At 61.4% G+C, this 24262-nt stretch overlaps 1 protein-coding gene across 1 annotated transcript; it reads left to right on the top strand.

The window, feature by feature from the left end:
* Nucleotides 1–23808, top strand: PTK7 (protein tyrosine kinase 7 (inactive)). Its single transcript, XM_035572617.2, has 20 exons — nucleotides 1–114; nucleotides 11697–11990; nucleotides 12656–12758; nucleotides 13223–13413; nucleotides 13643–13790; nucleotides 14491–14621; nucleotides 14865–15131; nucleotides 15303–15436; nucleotides 15769–15904; nucleotides 16027–16146; nucleotides 16358–16507; nucleotides 16770–16920; nucleotides 17205–17332; nucleotides 17491–17694; nucleotides 21189–21344; nucleotides 21512–21744; nucleotides 22257–22337; nucleotides 22418–22569; nucleotides 22658–22836; nucleotides 22985–23808. Exons 1-20 carry the CDS (start codon nucleotides 84–86, stop codon nucleotides 23143–23145), a joined length of 3150 nt encoding a protein of 1049 aa, XP_035428510.1. The 5' UTR covers nucleotides 1–83; the 3' UTR covers nucleotides 23146–23808.
* The last annotated feature ends 454 nt before the right edge of the window (nucleotides 23809–24262 follow it).

A 24262-nucleotide genomic window follows, 5' to 3' on the forward strand; every position in this document is an offset into this window, starting at 1 on the left:
GGAAGCCCCTCCCGGTGGGGCGGCATGGCCCGGGGCCGGGGCGCGCGCTGAGCGGCGCGGGGCGGTGCGGGACGGGGCGGAGGATGGCGGCGGTGCGGGCGCTGCTGGTGCTCGGTGAGTGCGGGGCCGGGCCGAGCCCCGGGGAGCCCCCGCCGACGGGGGGGCGGGAGGGGGAGGCTGGGGGCTGCGGGAGGACGGGGGGAGGCTGGGGGAGAGGCTGGGAGGGAAGGAGCGAGGCTGGGGGAGAAGGAGCGAGGCTGGGAAGGAAGGAGGGAGGCAGGGAGAGAGGCTGGGAGGCAGGGAGAGAGGCTGGGAGGCAGGGAGGCTGGAGTGGAAGGAGGCTGGAATGGAGGGAGGGAGGGAGGGAGGGAGGCTGGGAGGGAGGGAGGGTTGGAGGCAGGGAGGCCGCCGACCTCCCCGTGCTCTCCCCGTGGATGCTCATCCCTCCCGCGCCACGTATGTACTCCGGGCCTCCCGGCCCCTTCGCCTCCTCCTCCTCCTCCTCCTCCTCCCGCTTGGGCTGCCCGGCCGAGCCCCCTCTCAACGGCGGCGACGCCAGATGCGCCCTCGGCCGCCGCCGGAGCGTGCGGGGAAATATTCGCTGAGTCAACTTTTCTGGCGAGCCCCGAAGCCCCAAATGTCTCTTTCCTTCTGGATGTGCCTTCGCGTCCCACGTCGGCGCGGCGGTGCCTTCCCCGCGCCCGCTTGTGAGCCTAAAGCGCAAAACCTCCGAAAACGGGAATGGCCGGATGAGGTCTCGGAATCCCTCTCGGGTTTCAAGAGTCCGACACAAACCCCCAGCAGCGCGACGTGGGCGACCTCTGCTCCTCGTGCCCAAGCTGCCGTCTGCTTCCGAGCACGGCGGAGGCTGATCCGAGCGAGCATCCCTTCGGTGTCCGGAAAGCTGTGCTGCTCAGCACACTTCTGGGACGTTTTGGGGCCAAGCAGCGAGAAGCCAACGCTGCTCTCATATCCAGAACCACCTGGTGTCCTTCGGGACCCAGAGGTGCCCTCGGTGGGGTGCAGCTGCTGACACAGCGGGGCTCTGGAGGCATGGGGACCCCACAGCTGTGGGCACTCCTTTGTCCCCGCAGCGGGTCCATTGCCTCTTGGACTACCAAGAGTTGGCACCAGAGGGAGGGATGTCACCTCCCGCATAGCTTCGGGACGTCCTCCGGTCCCCTAATCGATCCCAGACCGCCCTCCTATCTCCTAAAACGCGGTCTCGGGTCGATCGGAGGCAGGTGTTCCAGCCATGGCGAGCACCCGTGGTTCCACGGCGTGATGGGTGCTCTCACCGGCAGGACCGCGCGTCTTTGTGGGGCTCCTTCGGCCGGCCTCGAGGCCTGGCGGGCAGTGAGCGTGGCCCCGGAGGGCCAGCAGTGCCTCTTCCATGGTGCATAGGGTTTGGGAGGAAAGGCGAGGGGAGAGCGGGGCCAGGCGATAGGGCACTTGAAAGAGATCTGAAGGCCGCGAGGCCCGGCTACGGGTATTTGCTCGGGGAGCTTTACACTAATATTTTTCTTCCCTCCGTTGCAATTCATCTCCCGCTTGGGCCGCGAAGATCAAAGCTGTCCTCCAGCAAGTACACGTGGGCTTAAGTAAATAGCCGGCCCTACACCTCTCTCCGGTGAATAAACACTCTTTCCTCCCTGAACGGTCCCGAGCGCGGCTCTCCGACCTGGAATGCGAAGCATTCCGCGTTAGCAGTGGGTGTTTCCACAGCCCTCGATATTTGGGATCCGGGAACAACCGCGCATTTAGCAGCAGGCTCGGGCACAAACGTGCTCTTTGTCGAGGCGGTCGCCGCCGCCGTGGTGGTAGGAAAATTCCCCCGAGGTTGGGGGGACGTGCGATTGTCTGCCCGGACCCCGAGGAGACGGGGACGGGGGCGATGGCCTCGTGGGCTGGGTGGTTTTGGGGAGGCCTGGAGGGCGGCGAGGCACAGAGGCATCTCTCCTTTGTGAGGCGTTAGGTGCTACGGGGTTTTGATGTTAAATCTGGGGGGGGGGGGTTGTGAAAACTGTGCGCGCCCCCAGGAGAAGGCTGGTCGTGCTCGAGGTGGGAGAGGGACAGGGACAGAAGAAATCAACGAGTGCATTTCGGGGGGAAAAAAAGGGCGATTTGACAGCCGGTACCGGGTGGTTCCTGGGCATCGGCGCGGCAGGGGTGCCCCTTGGGTGGTCTGGCTCCGCGTCCCGCTCCTTGCCTGGAGGATGTTTGGGGGGTGGCATCCAATTGCCGCTCGTAAATGCCTCGCATCTGTTGGGGGAGCAGATGTTATCTCGCGCCGGTGGGGTTAAAGCGCTGCTGCAGCGTGCCTCGTGTGCCAGCATGCCTGCAAGAAGCGATCCCACTGCTGGGCACGGGAGGGTTTGCTCTCCGACGGAGACCCGGTGGGGAGCAGGTGAGGATGCTGCAGGTTTTGGGGCTTCTCGCGCGGCTCCGCGTGTGCTTTGCGACTCCTTCCCCACGTCCTCGTGAGGTTTTGGCAGCAGTGAGGTGGGGATGCCGCCCGAGCTCAGAGCGAGGAGTCCTACCCAAAGGTTTGTCCCACCTTTCCTCCTCCCTTGGCACGCCGCAGCGGGAGGAGGATGAACCTGTGCCGCCCCACCAAGGCAGGGGCTCCGTTTGGGGTCGTTCCTTTGTTCGGGGGAAATGCTCGGCACCAAGTGCCACCCCCTGGTCTTTACCTGTGTCTCCTCTCAATCCGCGCAGCCGCCGCCGAGTAGCTGGGGAAGATCTTCGAGCCAAACACAAGTGGTCTTTGTTTCAAAGCATCAATTTGTGTTGGCAGCCAGGTCTGCAGCGCATGTGCTTCTCATTGACTGCTGCTCCAGCTCCGTTCCTCACTCCGTGCGCCAGCATTTTTTTTTTTTTTTGAAGATTTAATACAAAAATGTTTTTCCTGAGCTTAAAAGGCTGAGCCGTACAGTACTCCTAGTCTTAATTTAAGCCTTGCCTTTTTTCGGGGAAGCGATCTCTGTCTGCTCAGAGAAGAGGCTGCCTTTGAGAGGTGACCAGCGCGTGCTGTGCCATCGGCAAAAGGAGAGGCGAGGGGCACCTCGGAGCAGCGTGCAGCTTCTGGAAGCCTGGGACACGGGGCTGGGCTTCTCCTGAGCCTGCTCGTCTCGGGGCGCTTTGGGACAGCTGCTGGGTAGGTGCTTTTGGTACTCCTTGTAGGCTCTTTGGTTTGCTCAGCTCTCCAAAATCTCCCTTCTCCCATTTTGACCCCTCGGTGAAGGCGCCCTGCGTGGACCCATCTTGAGAGCTCGTTTTAATCCCGTAAAGCATTAGGTGGCGTCCAGGCAAGGCCCGGGTCGCTGCTTAAAACCTCCCTATCGGTGGTGAACAGATGGGTGCTGAGGCATCGGGGTGCCCGAGAGAGGAGAAACCAAAACCAGACGGATCCAAGGTGACAGCGGTGGGCACCCGCCAGCTCCTCTCCCCTCGCAGAGCGGGGACACACGAGCTGTGTGTCTGGGGAGGAGGTTTTAACCGATGACCCCACCGGAGTCACGAGGCATTGGGGTGCCGATGACCTCTCTCCTGGTGAGAACGGAGCAGGATTTTCCTGATTTTGGGGCGTTTGTCTTTTGCTTACGTAGGGCCCCGGAGCGTGTCCTGGGTGCCTCCGCCGAAGCCGCGGTTGCGGGGCGGCTGGGACCTCTGTGGGGCTGGGGGGGGGTTACGTCAGCGGCGGGGCTCTGCAGGAAAACTGGTACGGGCAGGCTGCCGTCTGGAAGACGGGGTGGCACGTCAGCTTTCAGGTGCACGAACCCTCCAGCTCTGGGCAATGAGATGTTGCAGGCTGGGAAGAAGTGACGGGGGTTGCTGCGTGCGTGGGGAGCTCCTGCGGGATGGGGCTGGGGTCTCAGTGACTTGTGTGTCAGCTCCTGGGTGACATAAAGTCAGCTCGGGCTGCCCCAAAGAGTGGCGGCACAGTTCCCTGGGACTGTCACCGCGGTCCCACTCTGTCTGTCCTCCATGCCCTGAAGCAGGAGCGACGGCACAGAGCGGCCGAGCCCCGTCCTCGCTGCCCAGGGGAGGGCTGAAGGCAACGTGGGCTTTCTGCCCGTGCTGTCAAACGTGCTGCTGGCGTGAGATGGGCGCCGCGTTGCTTAAGCCCTCGTATAAACAACTTTCCTCATTAGGGTTGCTCGCTGGCCTCTTCGGGAGCACAAAGAAAGCCTTTGATTCCAAAACACACAGCGACTCTCCAAATGGTTAAAGGCGGGACAAGCCGCAGCTTGCAGGTGCCTTTGTTGCTCTCCACGCAGCGTGCTCTGCTGCGTGTCCTCGCTCCCCCCCCTGCTGCGGCGTGGCCTTGGCTCCGTGGAAGCCACCAAGCGGGTGCCCGCATCGGTGGGAGGAAAGGTGGTGGTTTTCTGGTCCTTCTCCCAGCAAAGACGTGACGGGAGGCGATAAAACCTGGCAGCCTCGCAGGGCTGCGCGCATCCAGCTCGCCCGAAGCGTCCCCGGGAGCGGAGAGGAGCTGGTGCTGCTGAGGAACGTCAGCCCGTTGCCTCTTGGAGGGGGGCCAACGTGCAAAGTCTCCTCCAGCAGCTGAAGATCATCGCGGACCAAAGCAAACAGAGCTTCCTGCGCGCTGCTCTTTGTTTGTCTTGGGTCCTCTCCCTCCTTCCTGCCTGCCGCGAGCTCTGGAAAACGGGGAGACATCCCCAGTGCCGTGAGACCTCCGCGTCCTCCAGCCAGCTCCAAGCAGATGTTATCCGCCGAGATCCGAGGGAAAAGTCTAGCTATGGGGGCAACACGTGGCTTTTTCTCTGTTGGGTCAGCTCCTGAGGACTTTCCCCATGCCTCGCGTGTGCTTGTAGCCTTTGGCTGCATCAAGTCCTGCCTCTCTCCCGCTGCCCTGGCCCAGGCGCAGCTATTCCTTCTCCAGCTTTGCCTCCCGTCCCTCCTCTCCCTGGTTCCTCTCCTGGCCCCACCACAGCACGCTGTGGGTCAGTGGCTGTCCAGGAAGAGTTACGTGTTCTCCAGGCGCTCTGGGGATCGGCCGTGCTGCTGCTGTGGACAGAAGCACTTGTTTCTCAAGGAGATTCGATCACCGAATCAGTCTCGGTGAGTCAGTTATACCTGGGCTTCGCTCTCATTTCTCGCTGGGGCTTTGCATTAGGCCTGCCAGCGGTGAGTGCTCTGCCGAGCTATCGATTTGTAAAAGTGCTCCCAAAAGTGCCCCGCTTGCACATTTTCCCCACTCAGCGACTTGTCTCCGTTTTTAGCAGAGAGGTAATACAGCAGCGTTTCCCAGAGAAGCCACCTTTTAATTAATATTGCATGAGCACAGGAAATACTAGCTGCTCTGGCTGCTCTCCTATTTTTGTGGCTTTTAATATAGGTTCAGAAGTGGCTCTGATGAAAATAAACAAGGATCTGTGCCTTTCTGTGCCCTCCCTGCTGCCGGTGGCCGTGAGCTGGGGCTGCCCGTCAGCTTTCCAGCGATGAAGAGACGGAGTGGGATGAAGTCTGTGGCCCTGCAGGGAATGGCTGGAGCAGGGGAGCTGTGGATGATGCTTTTTGCTGGAAGAACAGCAGCGGGACGAGGGATGGCGATGTGTGACACCCTGAGAGGCTTGTGAGCCCATGCAAGTGGGAGAGGCACCGACGCAGCCGGTGGAGCGGGCCCATTTCAGGTCTCTCCCCGATGGCCTTTTGGCAGCTCCGCTCGTCTGCAGCCCTGCTGGATGCGCGGGGCAATTTGGGGCGGCTGGGAGAAGCTGGCGCGTGCTGTCGGGAGTGCCTTTCCCAGGAGTGCTGCTCCCCTTCCGAGGGGAGGGGAGCAAACAGGTCGAACCTGCAGGAACCCAAGTGGAGAAGCAGGATGCTCCAGAGGCTCGCTCACCTCCAGCCGGACCCACGGCCTCGCTCGTCGTCCCCGTCTCCCCACAGCCTCCTGGAGGCTGGAGGGGTGGGCTCGGAGTCCCTGAGAACAGTGCAAGCCTCCAAGTTCTTGGCTGTGCCTCCTCCTCCTGGCCAGCCCCCGGCTGCTCTCCTCGCTCTGCTGCCCTGGGGGTGTTTCTGGAGCCCGTGCTGAGCTGTGCCTGGTTTGGGGTCTCTCCCCCAGCCCTGAGCCAGCTCTGGCACCGGCAGGACCCGCCTGGCGCTGTGGTGCCGCCCGGGTGCTCCTCCACCACCAGGTGGGTTTTGCTTGGCAAGGACCTCGGCGTTCTCACATGTCTTTGCTTGAATTCTGGGGAGGCGTCGTGCTTCCAGGCTGCTCGCAGGGAGCACGGGGCTTGTCCTGGCTCTCCTTGGCGTCTGCCTGCTGTGTTTCCTTCTGTGGGAGAAAAGCAAAACACCCTTGCTGTTTCTGCCAGAGAGCTCTGCCTCCATCGGATGGGGGAATCGCAAAATTATCCTGCTGGGAAGAATCCTTCAAGAAGAATCCTTCAAGATCTCCAAGTCAGCCTGACCTACCAAGTCCCATCACTAAACCACGTCCACACGTCCCTTAGATACCTCCAGGGATTCAGCACTGCCCTGGGCCACCCATCCAGTGCTTGACCACCCTGTCCATGAAGAAGTTCTTCCTGATGTGCAACCTAAACCTCCCCTGGCACAACCTGAGGCCGTCGCCTCATGTCCTTTCACTTGTCACCTGAGAAAAGAGACTGACACCCTCCTTTCAGGTGGTTGTGGGGAGGGATGAGGGCTCCCCTCAGCCTCCTCTTCTCCAGCCTAAGCAGCCCCAGTTCCCTCAGCTGCTCCTCATGTGTCTTGTTTCCCAGTCCCTTCACCAGCTTCGTTGATCTTCTCTAAATGTGTTCCAGCATCTCAACATCTTCCACGTAGCGAGGAGCTCAAAACTGAGCACAGTGATCACGGCACGGTCCCACCAGTGCCACATACAAGGGGACGGTCACTTCCCTCGTCCTGCTGGCCACGCTATGCAGGCCAGGACACCGTTGTCCTTGGCCACCGGGGCTCGCTGATGGCTCGCGTTCAGGCCCCGCGGATCAGAGCTGCGCCTCCGACCTGCCGCGCTGCCGGCAGCACGCGTCGGCCGTAAATCAGCCGTCCAGAGGGAGCCGGGGAACTGCTGGAGGGCCCCGAGCACGCCCGGGAGAGTCAGTTGGCAGGGCCGGCGGGTGCAGCCAGCGCCGTCACCGGTGCTGAGTCACCCCCGAAGCATTCGTGCTCCTCGCTGGGGCTTGGCAGCCCAGCCGGCGCGATGTCTGCGCGGGAGCCTTCGGCTGGCGGGGCCTTGCGGAGGGTTTAATGGGGCCAGCAGGGTTCCCAGCTCCTGCTTGCGGCCTTCCCCCTACAGGAAAGCGGGGTCACGCTCTGGAGCCCTTTTCTCGGTGATCCTGGGGTTTTCTCCTGCCACGGATGTGCGGGCAGCTCCTGCCTGCTCTGGCACTCTTCCCGGGGCCAGCTGCGCCCCGGTGCGGTGCAGCAAGCGCTGCCTCGCCAGGCGGCTGATTAACAGTCCCCGACCCCCCGGTGGCTTTGTTCTGCTGTTTTAACCACTCCGAAATTTGGCTTCACCATTCCCAAGTGCGGGCCCTGGCAGGGCAGGGAGGGTTCCCAACCACGGGGGGAGAACCCCCTGCAGCTCTCCGAGCGGCACCGGGGAGGCTAATGGGGATTGCGCTAAGTGATTGTGGCTTTTCTTTTTCTTATTTTTTGTTTTAAATAATTCTAAAACTCGGTTCGAAGTGTGCGATTGGCTTCTTGGTGGTTGCAGGGACTGGCGGGGAGAGGTGCTGGGGTCCCACAACGTTCCCAAGCAAGGGCCTGTGGCTGCCATGGGGCTCCTGCTGAGGTCCGTGATGCTCTGCAGTGGCCCCAGTCTGCTGCAAACGTGGTCGTGCGTTGTCACACGGGGGTGGAGGTGAGGAAAGAGCGAAGCAGCTCTGCCGTTCCCATCTGGGACCCAGGCCAAGCGGCCGAGTTCTGTGGGATGAGCAGATGTCTGCAGCTGCTGCAGGATGGGGCTGTCTCCGTGCCTGCTTTGAACTTGGGTCGCTTCTCCTCTGGAGCAGTAAATCCCACTTGGAAGGTTTATGGAGCCAAAGCCTCTCTAGCAGAGCATCTCTTGGGAAGGCCAGTTTGCACCCCTCCAGCCCTGCTGGCGACTCCCATAGGGATGATTTTTTCCTGGGCACGGGGTGAGTCGGTGCTTTTCCTTTAAGCAGAGTGGGACACGCTGTGGTTTTAAGAGGCTAACGTGATGGGCGCCCAAAGACTTTCCAGATGTCGGGCTCGCTCGGAGCAGACCTGCCGTGCTCAGAGCTCCTCGCCCGCACCAAACCATTTCCATCTGGGCTGGCGGGGGAGAAGGGCTTTATTGCAACTCGACCCGTTCGGGAGGCTTTCTCAAATGGAGCCTCTCGCGGAGAGGAACGTGCTGGCTGGAAATCATTTGGAGATGCAAATCTCGCGGGGTGTTTGGCTCGGCTGCCGTTTCCGCAGGATCTGTGGGGCCGTGGGGTGGGCTGTGTGCGGGGCAGGCGTGCTCCAAGCGGCCGCTTGGTATGGCTGCAGGGACCGACCCACCCGGCCAGGGGCTTGCTTGTGTTATTAAGCATTAATGATTTTTGTTTTTGCCTGCTCCTGCAGCCTCAGCTGGTGGAAACAAGCGTGCTGGCCCTGTGCTTGCGACCAGGAGGGGACAAAAAGCTGCCCCGTGTGCCGTTCCCAGTCCTGGCATGCCAAAAATCTGCGTTTATAGGAGCGTGTTCATAATGAGCTGTGCCAGGAAACACATGGCTTGCTTGGACCGTGAATGGGAGGCCTGTACGGGGCCCTGCACGCGCCCAGAGCCTCGCCAGGACACGGAGCAGGCGCTGGCCTGCGGTCCTTGCTCGGTGGCAGGCAGAGAAGGGCTGCAGGCGGCTTGGGGTGCTGGTTTTGCTTGGGGTTGGTCGTGCATGGTGAAGGTGTCTCCTAATCCTGCTTATTCACTCTGAGGCTGAAAGGCTGCAGCCTGGAGATGGATTTGGGCTGCTCTCACCGCCCACCTTGGTCAGCGGTGAGAGCTGGGGCATCTCAGGCCATCGTCATCGTCTCCCCCAGCTGTGTCCCTGGCCTCTTCTCCAAGAAAGTGCCCTTCGTGGTCACTGCAAGGTGCCCAGGGCCTTCCCCAGCGATCAAGGTCCTCTGCCAGCTGGCCATGTCCTCTACAAGACATGATGATTTCTGCACCCAGCTCCTTCCGTGGCATCCTGGTACCTGTGGTTCAGGCTTTTTTTTCAGTCCCGAAAGCCAGCTGTCCCCCTGCCCTCCTGCCAGCGGGAGAAGAAGAATAGGACGGCTCCCCTTGGGGGGAAGAAGCATAGGGTGGGCTTCCCCCGGGTTTTGCTGCCCTGGGTGCTCCAGATGAGCTGTAACCCCTCTGATCTGCCGTTCCAGATGCCGAGCACCAGAGGAGCTGGCTCGCACATCTGGCAGAGCCGAGCCGGGGCGAACTTGGCCGGAGCAGCCCTGGCAGCAAGCGTAGCGCTGCTGCGGCCTGGCTGGGGCGCGGGGCTGGCTTGCAAGCTGCAGAAGCCCCGTGGGCTTGCTTCCCAAACCAGGGAGCCTCGAAGCCCTTTCCCAATTCCTATTCCCGTGCCTTCAGCTCCTTGTTTGGTTGCGAGCAGCTCTGGGATTACTCACGTCCTTGCGTCAGCTGCGGTGTCTCAAGAGGTTGCTAACCTAAGCTCTTTGGGGTAAAAAAAAAAAAACAAAACGGATAAAAAGAAAACGGATCCTTTCCTTTTCCCCTCGTGTCCTCGGCCAAGAGCTTTTAGCTCATCAAGGAGATGCCCGGGGATGGGTGGCCCATGGCGGGGAGGAGCACGGGCGTCCCACAGGGCACCGCCGCCTGCTTCCAGCTCTGCTTCCCCGGCGCGGCTGTAGGTGAGCTGCAGGCACGGCAGGGCTCGGGGCTGCGCAGCAGCTGAGGGCTTTGTGGTCGAGGCTGCATTCCCCAGCGATGTCGTGAGGCAAGGAGACAATGATCTTTCTGGATTGCTTCAAGATGCAGGCCCGTCAGGCGGGGCCGGGATGCGCTCGCCTGGCCGCCCCCAGCTCGAGCAGAGATGGGCTTGGGGGAGCTTTCGGAGGGGGCTGCAGTCCTGGGGGCAGCCCGAAAGGTGAAGCGAGGTGCCTCCTGAAAGAAATGAGATGAATTTTGAGCAGGGGGATACCTCGGTGCGTGCAGGGTGCCGGATCCAGATCCCTGCCACATGTACACTCTCAGAGCCGGGATGTGACCTGATCTTCGTCTCCTCTCCTTCCCACTGGTGCCCGTCCCCTCCCTGCAGATGATTTGCTCCATGGGGTGCGGGAATGCTGCCCTGGGGACCTGCAGGTACCAGCCCTGCTTCCCTGCACACTTCCCCAGCCTTCCTCGGCCGCCTTGCCGGGAAGTTTTTGTGGTTCCATGAGATATCCTCTGGGTAAAACCCCACCAGGCGTTTCCGAGTGAGCTGAGCTTTGAGCTGTGTTTATCTAACTGGGCCGAAGCTTTCCTAAAAAGCTCTCTGCAGCCACACTTTTAGGCCAGAAACATGTGTTGAGGGTTTCTTCTCCTGCGTGGGTATTCTCCTGCGGGACACGGGGGATGCCGAGGCAGCAGGACGCAATCCTTTCTGAACCCATTCTTTCTGACTCCTTGCAGTGCCGGGAGCACGCCGCTTTGACCGCTTTCTCTCTGTCCCTCAAAGGAGAGTGCTTCCAAGATGCTCAGCATCTGCCTGGCCTGGCCTCTTTCCCCGCAGAGCCTGGTGCTGGGAGCAGAAGCCTGGAGCGACCGGCATGCTCTGAATTGCCCTTTGTCTGCTCGCCTCTCTGCGGCCAGCTGGTAACCGGAGCAGAGCGCCTGCACGGCTGCCTGCGGCCAGGCGGCTGCCGGATTTAGGAGTACGTTGTGGGGCAGCCACGTCGAGCAGGGCTGAGGAAGGAGCAGGGCTGAGGAATGCGCTGGCTGCCCTGTCCCCAGGTCCCCCAGGCACCGAGCTCGCAGGCAGGGCTTGTTGAGTGGAGGCAGGGTGCTTGGGCTTTTCCAGCGCCGCCCGGCAAACGCAGCACGGGGCAGCTCGCCTGTATCTTTGCTAAACGAGCTCAGGCTGCACAGCTGGCTGCAGCTGGGGGAAAGTGGCTCTCTTCCTCCTGGCAGAGATGCTTCCAGCCCTGCAGAGCCACCCCACGGCCGCTCTCGGACCCTGGGGCCAGCCCCTGCGATTTCTTGTTTCGGTTTCTCCTCGCAAGTGGGTTGAGCCCTCGGCACAGGGTGTTGATGCTGTGCCCTCTGCGCTGTGCTCCCTCGCTCCCGGGGGCCGTTCTTGCTCCAGAGCAGTTTTTCTGGGTGATACCTGAGGATGTGCAGGTGAGGTGGAGACCTGGCCCCAAGGAGAGAGGCTTTGAGGAAATCCCGGAAACTGTCCCTGGGTGTTTTTCTCTGGTACGATCCTGCTGCATGGTTAGAACTTACACACATCCTAAAATATCAGGACAAGAGGAACTCGAAGAAACATCTGAGTTCCCCGAGAAACTGCCTGCGCTCCAGCATTTGGGAGCAGGGGGCTCTCCTTGGCTCGTGGCAGCCCCGTCCCCATGTGGGGGGATGCCACATGAAAATGCCACAGTTTCAGCTCTCTAGAGACTGCTGTGAGCACCTCGTGCTTCCCTACTCCTCTCTGCACATCCACGTGCCCTAGACGTGCCCTCCTTTTTCTGTCCTGCAGCGGTGGGGACTCGGGCGATGATCCATTTCACCAAGGAGCCGTACTCGCAGGACGCCCTGCACGGCCGCAGCGCCATCCTCCGCTGCGAGGTGGAGGACCCAGCCCACGTGGAGTTCGAGTGGCTGCACAACGGGCTGCCCGTCCAGGACACGGAGCAGCGCTTCAAGGAAGGCAGCAACCTCCAGTTCGCCGCTGTCGACCGGCACCGGGATGCTGGGGACTTCCAGTGCGTGGCGAGGAACTCGCTGAGCGGGGAGGAGGCGCGCACTGCCAACGCGTCCTTCAACATCAAGTGTGAGTGCGGGGAGGGGTCTCTTGGGACGGCACGGGGCTGGGAATGCTTCGGTGTACGGGGGGTGATGGTCAGGCATTGAGGCAGCGCAGGCTGGGCAAGTAGGACACAAGGAAATGGCCTCGAGTCGTGCCGGAGGAGGTTTAGGTTGGATATCAGGAAGAATTTAATCGGGGAAAACGGGGTTAGGCATTGGAACGGGTGGTGGAGTCCCCACCATGGAGGTGTTTAAGAGATGTGGCTGTGGCATTTAGGGACGTGGTTTAGTGGTAGATGTGGTAGTGTCAGGTTGATGGTTAGACTCGACGGTCTTAAAGGTCTTTTCCAACCTAAATGGTTCCATGATTCCTCTCTGGCTACCACATCGTTCATGCCTTCAAGGCCCCCACATCTTCTAATGCTCCCAAGGCTGTCAGAGATGCTGCCGTCCCCGTTTGTATGGATGTTACTGCACCAAGCGTGTCCTGAGCACCGCAGATCCTTGAGAGCCCGTCTCATCCCTCTGGGAACAGCCGCCCGGGGCAAAGCGGGACATTTGCAGGGCGGCGTCCCTTTGCTCCGCGCTGTCTCCGGGGGTTTACGTGTCTCTAAGCCGGTGCCCGGTTATTTATTACTGAGCTGGCACTTACCAGAGCCAGCCAGGCTGACGTTCCCTTCAATCCCGCAGGGATCGAGACGGGCAGCGTGGTGCTGAAGCAGCCGGCCAGCGCAGCTGAGATCCAGCCTTCCTCCACCGTGGTGCTGCGGTGTCACGTCGACGGCCACCCGCGGTAAGGGTTGCCCCCCGAGGAGGGGACCCGGCCGGAGGTCCCCCCGCGCCTTCGCCGCGCGCTCTTCCCCCTCTCTCTCCGTCTCTCTCTCCTCCTCTCTCCTGCGAGGACGCAGTAGAGCCTAGGGAAGGCGAAAGGCAGGATTGAGCCTGCGGCCGAGCACCGGGGGAGAAGGCAAACGGCTTCCTCGGAGCCGCGTAGCGAGGAGCACAGTAAGGACGGGCTGTGACAGCCCGGTCGCTGCGCTGCTTGGTGTGCTGCGGTCACTCTCCGTCGCTTCCCGATCATGTCCCGTCCACTCGGCTGCATGTCTCATAGCTTCGTGTGTGTGTCGTGGCCAGCGGTGGGAGCGGAGAGCCAGGGAAAGGGGGCCATCTCTGGGCTGTGCCCCCCGCACACGTGCTCGCCAGGGAGCCCTGCCGCCGACCCCGCGCCCCGCTCACCCTCTCGCCCCTGTCTCGCAGCCCCACGTGGCAGTGGTTTCGAGATGGCGCCCCGCTCCCCGACGGCCGCGGCACCTACGCCGTCAGCAGCAAGGAGCGGAGCCTCACCCTGCGGAGCGCCAGCCCCGATGACAACGGCGTCTACTACTGCTGCGCCCGCAGCGCCGTCGGCTCCGTCTGCAGCCAGGACAACTTCACGCTGAACATCATCGGTGAGCCGCGGGTTTGGCTCGTTTACCGGGTCCTTTCAGAAGCAGAAGGGGCTTTCCCTGAGCTCTGGCTTGGGAACTAGGGTTGCGCTGGCACTGGCACATCTGCCTCCTTCAGGGCCAGGGTGTCCGTGCAGCGTGCTCCCGGCTCTTTTTTGGGTTTCCTCCAGTGTAAAGAGCAGCCCAGGGTACCCCTGCTTCCCTCACCCTCCTGTGGTCTCTGCTGTTGCAGACGAGAGCTTCCCCCAGGCGGTGATCGTCCCGCAGGACCTCATCGTGACCAAGAACGAAGAGGCAATGTTTGACTGCCAGTTCGCGGCCGTGCCCCCTCCCACGCAGGAGTGGCTCTTTGAGGACAACCCCGTCACCAACAGATCCAAGTAACAGGGACCCCGGTGATGTGGGCAGGGCTGGGAGGCACAGGGAGGGGGCACCGTGTTCCAGAAGCGAGCGAGAGGGGCCAAACCCTGGCCAGGCGTTCAGCATCAGCCACCGCGGTGGTTTCTCAGCTCGGCTGGCTTGGGTTCAGCAGAGCCCTGGTGCTTTTGTGTAGCCTTCCCCTGCGTAGGACTTAGAAAGTGGTTTGTCCCCGGAGGAGTCTGTGGGGCTGGGAGCCCTAGATGCCTGCGCACGATGATCCCCAGAGCCCGGGGCATCTCCCAGCCTGGCCGGGGTGCCCGTAGTGGTGATCCTGGGGCCAGGGATCGCACAGCGGGACCGTGCGAGGCGAGTGGTGCCACCTGGGTGCCAGATGCCCCGTGGCCCGGCAGCTCCCGGGCGCCACCTTGTGCCCCCTTTTCCCTTTCCTGGCTGTGCCAGCTGGCCTGTTTGGGGGTGCCTCTTTCCACGAAAGCCAGCTCTGCTCCAAAGAGGAGACTTTTCTTAGCATGTCTCCTTGACGAAGCGCGTGTCCCACCTTCTTCTTCCTGCACCCTGCTTCCCCCGCGCTGGGAAGCCTTGGCTTGGCACAGAGGTCTCCCCGTTTGTTCCGTGGGCTCCTGTAGGACAGCTCGGGGCTGCGGCTGTGCCCCACGTCCTGCAGAGACGCCCGCTGACGTCTGCCTCTCCCCGCGTGCCCAGGACCACCGTGTTCGCCAACGGCTCCCTGCTGATCACCCAGGTGAAGGCTCGCAGCACCGGTGTCTACAAGTGCGTCGGCCGTGGGCAGAGGGGGAAAGCTCTGGTGCTGAAGGCGACTTTGCAGCTGGCAGGTGAGGTCCTGGGGCCGGCGATGGGGTGAGCAGCGAGTCCCAGAGCTGCCCTGTCCCTCTGGAGATTTGGGACCACGTAGCAGCGGGCCAGTACACAAAGTGGTGTTTGGTTTATCTGTGAAACTGCTCGTCCTCACTCCCTGCGTGCTCTCTCCTGGTGCTGGCGGCTCCCGGGGGGGTGGTGATGCAGGTGGGACAGCCACGCTGCCCTGTTTGAGCCCTGCTGTCTGTCGCTCCTCTCAGAGATCGAAGAAATGGCCCCCTTCTCCCCGAAGGTGTTGACGGCGAACCAGGGGCACCGCGTGTCCTGCGCCGCCCCGCGGGGCGTGCCCACGCCCCAGGTCTGGTGGGAGAGAAACCAGGAGCGCATCCCCCCTGCCGGCAGGGTGTACCAAGAGGCAGAGCAGCTCGTTTTCACCAGCATCACCGAGGCGGACGCGGGGACCTACACGTGCCACGCTGCCAACAAGGCCGGGGAGAAGAAACAGGAGCTGAGCATCACTGTGGCTAGTAGGCGGCTTTCTGAGAAGGGCTGGGAGCATCGGGAAGGGCTGGGTGGGTGCTCGGGGTGAGCTGGGGAGGTGCTGGTTGTGCACATCTCATGGCTGGTTGTGAACTGCCGACCCAGGCTAGATGTAAGGTGCTGAGTGGCCCCGTGTAACCCCTCTCTTCCATGCCTAGCGGTACCCAAGTGGGTGGAGATGCCCAAGGACAGCCAGCTGGAGGAGAGCAAGCCGGGATACCTGCACTGCCTCAGCAAGGCCTCCCTGAAACCCACGGTCACCTGGTACCGCAATGGTGTCTCCATCTCTGAGGTGAGGTGACAGGGCAAGTCCCCGCTACTCCTGGGTGCTTCTGCTGGGCTCCGTCCTCCCCTGCTGCTGCTCTTTGTCACCTTGCCCCCAGATCTGGCATCCCTGGCGCTGCCCCTGGCACCCTCTCCGTCCCACTGGGGTGCGGGAACACGACTGGCTGTGCCTTGTGCTTTTTGGGTGGTGACGGGGCAGTTCTCTTGGGGGGGTCTCAGCGGGGCTGCCCCTATCTGGGAAACAATGCTGTCACCAGCCCTGCGCTGGGACGCTGCCCGTGGCACTCCTGCAGCTCCAGGGCTGGTGACAGTGTTGTTGACACCCCCATCTCTGCTCAGGACTCACGCTTCGAGATCTCGGAGAACGGGACGCTGCGCATCAACAACGTGGAGGTGTACGACGGGACCATGTACAAGTGCGTGAGCAGCACGCCGGCGGGCAGCATCGAGGGCTATGCGCGGGTGCACGTGCTAGGTGGGTGTGCTGCCACGCGCTCCGCTCCCTCTCCTTGCAGGGAGCTCTCTCACCTGGCAGGAGGGTCTCCGGTGCACCCCCTGTGGCCAGGGCACCGAACGGGGCACCTCTGTCTCTTGCAGAGAAGCTGAAGTTCACCCCCCCGCCCCAGCCGCTGCAGTGCATGGAGTTCAACAAGGAGGTGACGGTGTCCTGCTCGGCCACCGGCCGGGAAAAACCCACCATCCAGTGGACTAAAACAGGTGAGGGGGGGCTTGGCTGGGGCACATCTGTCCCCGACATGGACCCCAGGAGCTCCCACAGAATGGCAGACATTGGCCATTGGCGCTGGGACCTCTGGAGGCCATCTGGTCCAAGCCCCTGCTCAAGCAGGGCCACCTAGAGCAGGGAAGCCGCCCCGTGGCACAGCGCAGCACGTGTGGCTGCCACATCCCTGTCCTTGCCGTCCCGCAGATGGGAGCAGCCTGCCGTCCCACGTCAGCCACAACGCCGGCATCTTGTCCTTCCACAAGGTGAGCAGGAGCGACTCGGGGAACTACACGTGCATCGCCTCCAACAGCCCGCAGGGCGAGATCCGCGCCACCGTGCAGCTCGTGGTAGCAGGTGAGGGCTCCCCAGCAAGCTTCCCTGCTCTCTTGGGTCACCTGGGTGGCATGTCCCTGCCTGGGTGGCATGCCCCTGCAGGGACAAACGTCTGTCCTGACCCTGAGCTCTTCCCCATGGTGCTCAAGCATCTGTCTTGCCAGTGCCTTGGGTACAGCCCTAGAGGATGTGCCACGCTGCTGGTGCTGACCCTGCTCTCCTACGTGGGCTCGGTGTCACTCCCAGGAGCTGACAGCCTTCGTGTCATCCTCTCCACCTCCAGTTTTTGTCACCTTCAAGCTGGAGCCAGAGCCCACAACAGTATACCAGGGGCACACGGCCATGTTCCAGTGCCAGGCAGAGGGGGACCCCGTGCCGCACATCCAATGGAAAGGGAAGGACAAGATTTTGGATCCCAGCAAGCTGCTGCCCAGGTACACGGCCTCCATTCGGAACTGGAACAGGGTTCATTGTGTGCACCTGGTACCAACAGCATGGTCTCAGGTTGCCAATTTGGGGGATACGTGGTCAGTTGTCCCCACGTCCAGGGGCTCTCCTGGCCCCAGCTGAGCTGCAGCTGATTGTTCTTGGGCGCTGAGATCTGGGACGATTACGGCAGGGATATGAGGCTGAGCTGTCCTGGGGAGACGAGGCTGCGGGTGCCCCACGCCTGCCTCTGCCTTCTCAATGTTTGCAAAGGGCTCTGTGTGGTTGGCAGGATCCAGATCATGCCCAACGGCTCCCTGGTCATTTACGACGTCACCACCGAGGACTCTGGAAAATACACCTGTATCGCTGGCAACAGCTGCAACATCAAGCACCGTGAGGCCTTCCTCTACGTCGTAGGTGAGGGAGGTGCCCAGCCTCGGGACGTGGCCCCCTGCCACCCTGGAGCAGCTCTGGGCCCTGCTGCTGGGGCTTTTCCCCTTCCCCTGCCACGTTCCCAAAGAGGGTTTGGGAAATCCCTCCGTGCTCTCACGGGTTCGCTGTTCTCTGCCCCACAGACAAGCCGGCAGCAGAGGAGGACGAGGGACCCAGCAACCACACGCCCTACAAGATGATCCAGACCATCGGGCTCTCGGTGGGGGCAGCCGTCGCCTACATTATTATCGTGCTGGGGCTGATGTTCTACTGTAAGAAACGGAGGAAAGCCAAGAGGCTGAAGAAGCACCCAGAGGGCGAGGAGCCCGAAATGGAGTGTCTGAACGGTGAGGCCGGTACCCCCGGGGGTGGGGGCTTCCCTACCAGCCCCATAGCCCTGGGCCGGGGGGGCTGAGGGTGAGCAGGGAGCTCCCCAAGGTCTCTTGCTCTTGGATTTGGCTGTGGCTGGGGGCAGAAACCTGCTGCCAGGTGAGAAGTAGGCAGGGGAAGGGAGCCCAGCAAGTTGGTGCGAAGCCTGCGTCCCAGCTCCATGTTGTGGCCGTTCCTGCCTGCTGCAACAGGAGTAGTGCTGCTGCTTCCAGCACCCCTATCTATGTGGGGTCACACACGCCCTTTGCCAAGGGAAAGGCAGTATCCCTATGCAGCAGTCGTGCTCTGCCAGCCTCTACAAACCCCAGTTCAGCAGCTCCTGGTGCTGCAGGGGAGACTTTTCGCTGAACGCTCCCAAACTCTGCTGGGAGCTCACCCTGTTGTCTCCAAAACCCGTATCAGCTTTAAGCACCTCCAGCGTCCTCCAGCAAGGCACTTTGGAGCATAACGAGTTACCTGAAGAACTACCTCCTTGCCACCTAGCACCTCTTCCCACGCTGGAAGACACAGCAGGACGTGGGGGCTGCTTTCCCCAGGCACCGTTTTACAGCTCCGGCTGCACCTCGCGGTGCTCAGCATCGCTCTGCAGCTGCCCACAGCTGGCCTCTACCTTTGCTGCCAGTGAAGCTGGTGGCTTTGGCAAGCAGCTGCCAGCAGCAGCACCCCTTCCATGTTGGCAATATGATGTACTGTGCTGGTTCCTACCACCTTGTGTCCATCAGAGGGTATTTTTTCCCATCCCGTGGCAGCTCAGCTGCTTTTTAACAGCTGTTCCCTAAGACCCTGTAAAACCCAAGCTGGGCCCCACTGTGCACAAGCTCATGACTCCTGCAGTGAGCCCATGAGCTCTCCGCAGCATCGTTTCCATTTCCAGAAGCTGTTTTAGCTCTTTCTCTAATGTCAGGTTTGTCCTTGCATCGTTGATCCCAGTGAGGTCTTCTGAGTGATGGGCTGCAAGCGAGTTTTGCTCCCCGTTTAGTTCCCTGCACCTCCTCCTGCACCAGTTCTCCAGCACTCAGCCACGTCCTCATCTTGTCGGGGTAGCTGTGAGGTGTGGCAGAGCATCGCCACTGGGTTTGGCTGCTGTTTTCCCTCTTGTATCGATACTATGAGCAGAGCCAAACCTCCAGAAGACAAGCCTGGCTGGGGGATGTCTTGGGAGCAGAGATGCAGGAACATCTCTGCCGTTTTGTGCCCTGCTAGTGTCACCTCTGCAAGCCTCTCCCATGGCCAACCTGCAGGCAGCCCACTCTTGCCAGCAGACTCTGGCCAACATCCTCTTCCTTGGAAATAATTTGTTTTAATCCTTTTTCAGGTTGCCTCACTTTTTTTATTTTATTTTGGCCTGTCTTTATTACATTCTTTTTATTCTGCCAGACTTTACCCCTTCTTATTCTCTTCACCTGGAACCAGTTTAGCTGTCAGAGAGATGCGTCCTGGCTTGCTTGTAGCCCTCGCCCAGCTGCCCAGATGTCTCTGCTCCTTTTTGGCCCTTCCGTGGCCTCACTTGGAAAAGTGCTTTGTGTTTGCTCTCAGCTCCAGTGGAGTGACTCCCCACTGTCACTTCTGATGCGGTCCCTCTTTAGCTGGGCGACCTGAAGTGTCTCAGCACCTACCTGAGGATGAGTGCTCCCCGGCTGGCCACCAGCTGACTTTCCCAGTGCCCCCAGGACCCGGCCAGATTTGACCTCCCTATGGATTTGCAGTGGTTCCTTGCAATGGATTTCCTACGGATCGATGCGCTCCTAACAAGTCAGTCTCCCTCTAAGGTCGTGTCCTTGGTGTGCCTCATCCTCTGCAACACGAGTGCTTGTTCTCAGTGTCCCTCTGTCTGACCGTGCTGCTTTTTTGGGTGAATACAGAGGGAATCTGGGGAGGTTAGCAGCTGTGGGGACTGATGGGAGCGTTTGAATTTGTGTCAGCCTGTGCTAATTTCTCCAGGAGATGCTCACGTGGTGCGGGCAGGTGGGCAGAGCAGGCACTCTGCACTTGGTTCCCCCCTGCGCTGCCGGCCGTGTAAATGAAACTTCATCTCCCTGGTCCCTTTGTTACCGTCTGTCCGATCAAAGCTCCGTGAAAGATCGGCGATGTCTGTGCTCAGAAGCGCCTGCCGTGGCCGCCTGCTGGCGCTGTCTCTCAGCAGCACAGTACTCGCTCTGCAGCCTTCGGCATTTTCTTGGCACGGTCGCAGCGGTCTTGTATTATCCTCTTGGCTTCGGGCTTCTAGTCTTGAGACACCATCAGTCACTGCTGCAGACAGTGGAGGGTCAAACAGTTTCTAAGCGCTGGGCTGCTGACAATTAGCATAAAAACAGGGCGAGCGTAAGTAGCACCGAGCTTTGATTTATAGGGCAGATGGTGTTTTTCACTCTGCTCCTCTGTAAATATTACTCCAGCCTGTGTGAGAGGACAACTGTCGGTAGCCGTGGCTCTTAAGTTATAGCATCTCAGCACCAAACCTACCTGTGACAAAGCCGTGTCACCGTGGCCAGATGTGCTGGAGGGCTGGGACCTCACTTGGGCGCACGCGATGCGAGCGTGTGCGTACCCGTGCTGCCCTACGACACCCTTGGATGGGGATCATGGGCAGTGTGGTTCCTGGCGGGGATAGCTCCAGCTGGGTCAGGTCTTAATGCTCTGATTAAATTCTTTTGCACGGCCAGGTGTTTCCTGGATGCTGGACTAGTTGAAATGGGGTGTGCGCAGTGACACAGGGCGATGCTGCACACGCATCACCTTAGCTGGGTGCTGTGCCCTGCGCCTTACAATCAGCCCGTGGAAAGTCTCGCTTCCTAGCGCCAGGTCTGATCCGAGCAGTACCCGCACTAAAAGTCCAGGTTTGCTGTCTTGCTGTACAAGGCAGCTTGTAGGGGAAACGCAGGGCTCGCTGCTTTCTTAAGGCAATGTTTTCTCCTGCTCGCTGGCTTCTGTTTGTGCTGGGGAAATTTGTAGCGGGCTTCCTAATCAGAAAGTCTGCTGGGGTTAATTGTAAGGTGCTTCAATCCAGGTGGTAAAAGAAACTCCAGGCTGATCTGGTGATTACCAAGGCGAGCATCGCAGGAGCGGGGGGTCAGGCTGCAGCAGCCAGTGCCAGAGGGACCTGTGGGTCTCTAGGGCATTAAAAGACCGTGAGCGGGGGCCTCTCTGCCCCACGCATCTGATCCACTGACTTCTCTCAATGGGCAGTGGGGATGTGGCCACCCCTCGGGGATGTCAGCGTGGCGTGGGACGGGCAAGGCCAGATGGGGCCAGTTGGCTCTGGGACCAACGCCATCGCTCAGCGTCTGATTTCAGGGGTGGCTGCAGGGCTGGCAGGGAAGGGGCCAGACGTGAGCCTGCAGGGAGGGCAGCCTGAGGATGGGGTCCTCAGGGGTCTGGAGGGGGCTGATCCCCAGTGTGACATTACCAGCACAGCCGGGCAGGATGCTGAGGCCACACGTGTCCCCTGCAGGTGGTGCTTTGCTGCAGAACGGGCAGACGACGGCGGAGATCCAGGAGGAGGTGGCCTTGACCAACCTGGGCAGCAGCTCTGGGGCCAGCAAGCGGCACAGCGCCGCTGACAAGATGCACTTCCCCCGTGCCAACCTGCAGACAATCACTACCCTGGGTACGCTGGGCCACCCCATCCCAATTCTCAGCGAGAAACTCGGGGCTGAAACCTCCCAGCCAGAAAACTCGATGGGCTGGGGCTCGGAAGGTCCCGCAGCCTCTGGGCTTCCTAAATTTGCTGTCCTAACTCGTGCTGTCTTCCCCTGTGCGGCTCCGCGCTTCCAGGCAGGGGGGAGTTCGGTGAAGTCTTCCTGGCCAAGGCGAAAGGAGCAGAGGACGGCGAGGGCGAAGCGCTGGTCCTGGTGAAGAGCCTGCAGACGCGGGACGAGCAGCTGCAGCTGGACTTCAGGCGCGAGGCGGAGATGTTTGGCAAGCTGAACCACGCCAACGTGGTGCGGCTGCTGGGGCTGTGCCGCGAGGCCGAGCCCCACTACATGGTCCTGGAGTACGTGGACTTGGTAAGGGCCCTGCCAGCAATGCCAGCAAGCAAGAGGGGGGGGGGACAGCAGAGATGGAGCCCCGCGGGTGTGGCGTGGTCCAGGCTGGTGGCATAGGGACAGTGATTTTGGGGAGGCCAGGCTGAGCTTATCGGTGTTCCCAAAATTCGGAGGAGTGGGGTTCTCCTGCAAGACTTGGGGGGGGGGGGGGGCGGGCTTTGTCCTTTCCCTCCTCCTCCTCCTGAAGCTGTGGGACCCCCTGCTGCAGAAGGGCTGCAAATGCGGACTGCTCTTATGGGGAGCGTGGGCATGGGGGGAGAGGAAGGAAGCCTTTTGGGGTGTGAATGACCTCCTGGAAGCATCAGGCCTGCTTGCCCTGATCTTAGCCCGTAGGGAGGTACTAGCTTGCCCTACAGGGCGAGGACCAAAAGGACCATGGCCCAGGAACAGAGGCTCCACGGTGCTCCCAGTGGGAGCGATGGGACCGATGAGCACGGGAGGGTGCTGCCTCTGAGCTGCCATCTGTCTCCTAGGGGGACCTGAAGCAGTTCCTGAGGATCTCCAAGAGCAAGGACGAGTCCCTGAAGCCCCAGCCCCTCAGCACCAAGCACAAGGTGGGAGCACGGCCTCAGAAGCGCGGCGGGGCCGGGGGCTCTGGGGAGGGCAGGGGGTGCCAGCATCCCTCTGGGGCCAGGTGTCTCTGTGCACGCAGGTGGCGCTGGGCATGGAGCACCTCTCCAACGGCAGGTTCGTGCACCGGGACTTGGCGGCCAGGAACTGCCTGGTCAGCGCCCAGCGGCAGGTCAAGGTCTCGGCCCTGAGCCTCAGCAAGGACGTGTACAACAGGTCGGTCGGGGAGGGGGCTGGTGGGAGGGGATGGCACCGGGATGGGACGGCGCCCACCTCACTCACCGCCCGCCTGTCCTGCCCGCAGCGAGTACTACCACTTCCGCCAGGCCTGGATCCCGCTGCGCTGGATGCCGCCCGAAGCCGTGCTGGAGGACGAGTTCTCCACCAAGTCGGACGTGTGGTCCTTCGGCGTGCTCATGTGGGAGGTCTTCACGCACGGGGAGATGCCGTACAGCCCGCTGGCGGACGATGAGGTCCTAGCAGGTACGCGGGGCGCCTCGCGCTGTCGCCGCCATCGTTGCCCCCTTCCTTTCCTCGGGGACAGCAGGGTGTCCCCCCTGGCAGCACAGTGCTGCCACGGAGGGGATCACACCTCTTCCCAACACCTTTCCATCCCGTGATCCCACACCAGGGCTGCAGTCGGGAAAGACGAAGCTCCCGCACCCCGAGGGCTGCCCTTCGCGGCTCGCCAAGCTGATGCAGCGCTGCTGGGCGCCCAGCCCCAAGGACCGACCCTCCTTCAGCGAGCTCGCCACCGCCCTCGGGGACAGCCCGGCCGACAGCAAAGCCTGAGCACCCTGCCCCTGGCTGGGGAAGGACGCGGCGGGGCGGACGGGGGGCCCGCGGGTGCCCGGGGAGCCCCCGGCACTCCTGCGGCCCCTTGCCGAGCCCGACCCCGCTGCGCGGCACCAGCGGCTGCTGGACTCGAAGCACAAGCCAGTGTACTCCCCCCTTATCCCTCTCCTCTCCGTGGCTCCGAAAAGCCTGCGGGCTGCCGGCATGGATGGTGCGCGGCCCCCCCCTCACCCGGCGAGAGCCGGGCTCCGGCACCAGGCTCTCCCCTCCCCGCTCGCCACGTGCATATCTGTCCGTCCGTCCGTCTGTGCTAGGCATGCCTGTGGGCACGGGCCCGCCATCAGGAACACGAAGTGCCTGGCATATGAAGGAGACGCTCCACCACCTTTTCCCCATGACCCCGTGCCTTTTTTTGTGTGTTTTTTTGTTTTTTTTTTGTACGAGTCCTGGGGGCAGCGCCCCCCTCCCCTCCTCCCCCAGCGCGCTGCCTCCTCCCCACCATAGTATTTCTGTTACTGGAACGCAGCCTAGAGTGGGTTAGTTTGTTTGCTTGAGCGGAGGGTACCGCAGCCAAGAAGGGTTGGGTTTTGTTGGGTTTTTATGTGCTGCTCTCAATAAAGAAGGCTTTTTTTTTTTCTTTTTTTTTTTTTTTGTAAGACACTGCTGTCAATGCGTGCTTGACTCTTTTCCTCCGCGTGGTTCCTGGGGGACAGACCTGGCTGGGGATGGCAGGGGAACTCGTGCCATCACATCTCGTGCATCTCCTGGAAAGGAGAAGCTCCTTGCCGGGGCATCCCCCCTGCGTGGTGGTGGTGGTTTGGGTCAGCGCCAGAGGAGCTGCGAGCTCTCCAGCACCAGAGATAATCAACGCCGGACCCAATAAACTCCATCTAGTTGGCTCTGCTTTCATCGGCGATGGACAAGAAACGCCCAGGATCCCCTTCCTACCTCTGCTACCCAGACAGGCTGTGGAGGTGCTGGAGGGTCAGGGGAAGGCTGCAGCGAGGCGCCTAAACGGGCAGGCACCAGAGCTAGGAGAAACTCCAGACCCCAAGGGTGCAGAAAGCCTGGGGGTTGGGGTTGTGTATTTTTGGGAGTGATGTCATGAAAAAGC

The sequence above is a fragment of the Cygnus atratus genome, chromosome 3 (assembly GCF_013377495.2).
Source record: "Cygnus atratus isolate AKBS03 ecotype Queensland, Australia chromosome 3, CAtr_DNAZoo_HiC_assembly, whole genome shotgun sequence".
NCBI lineage: Eukaryota > Metazoa > Chordata > Aves > Anseriformes > Anatidae > Cygnus > Cygnus atratus.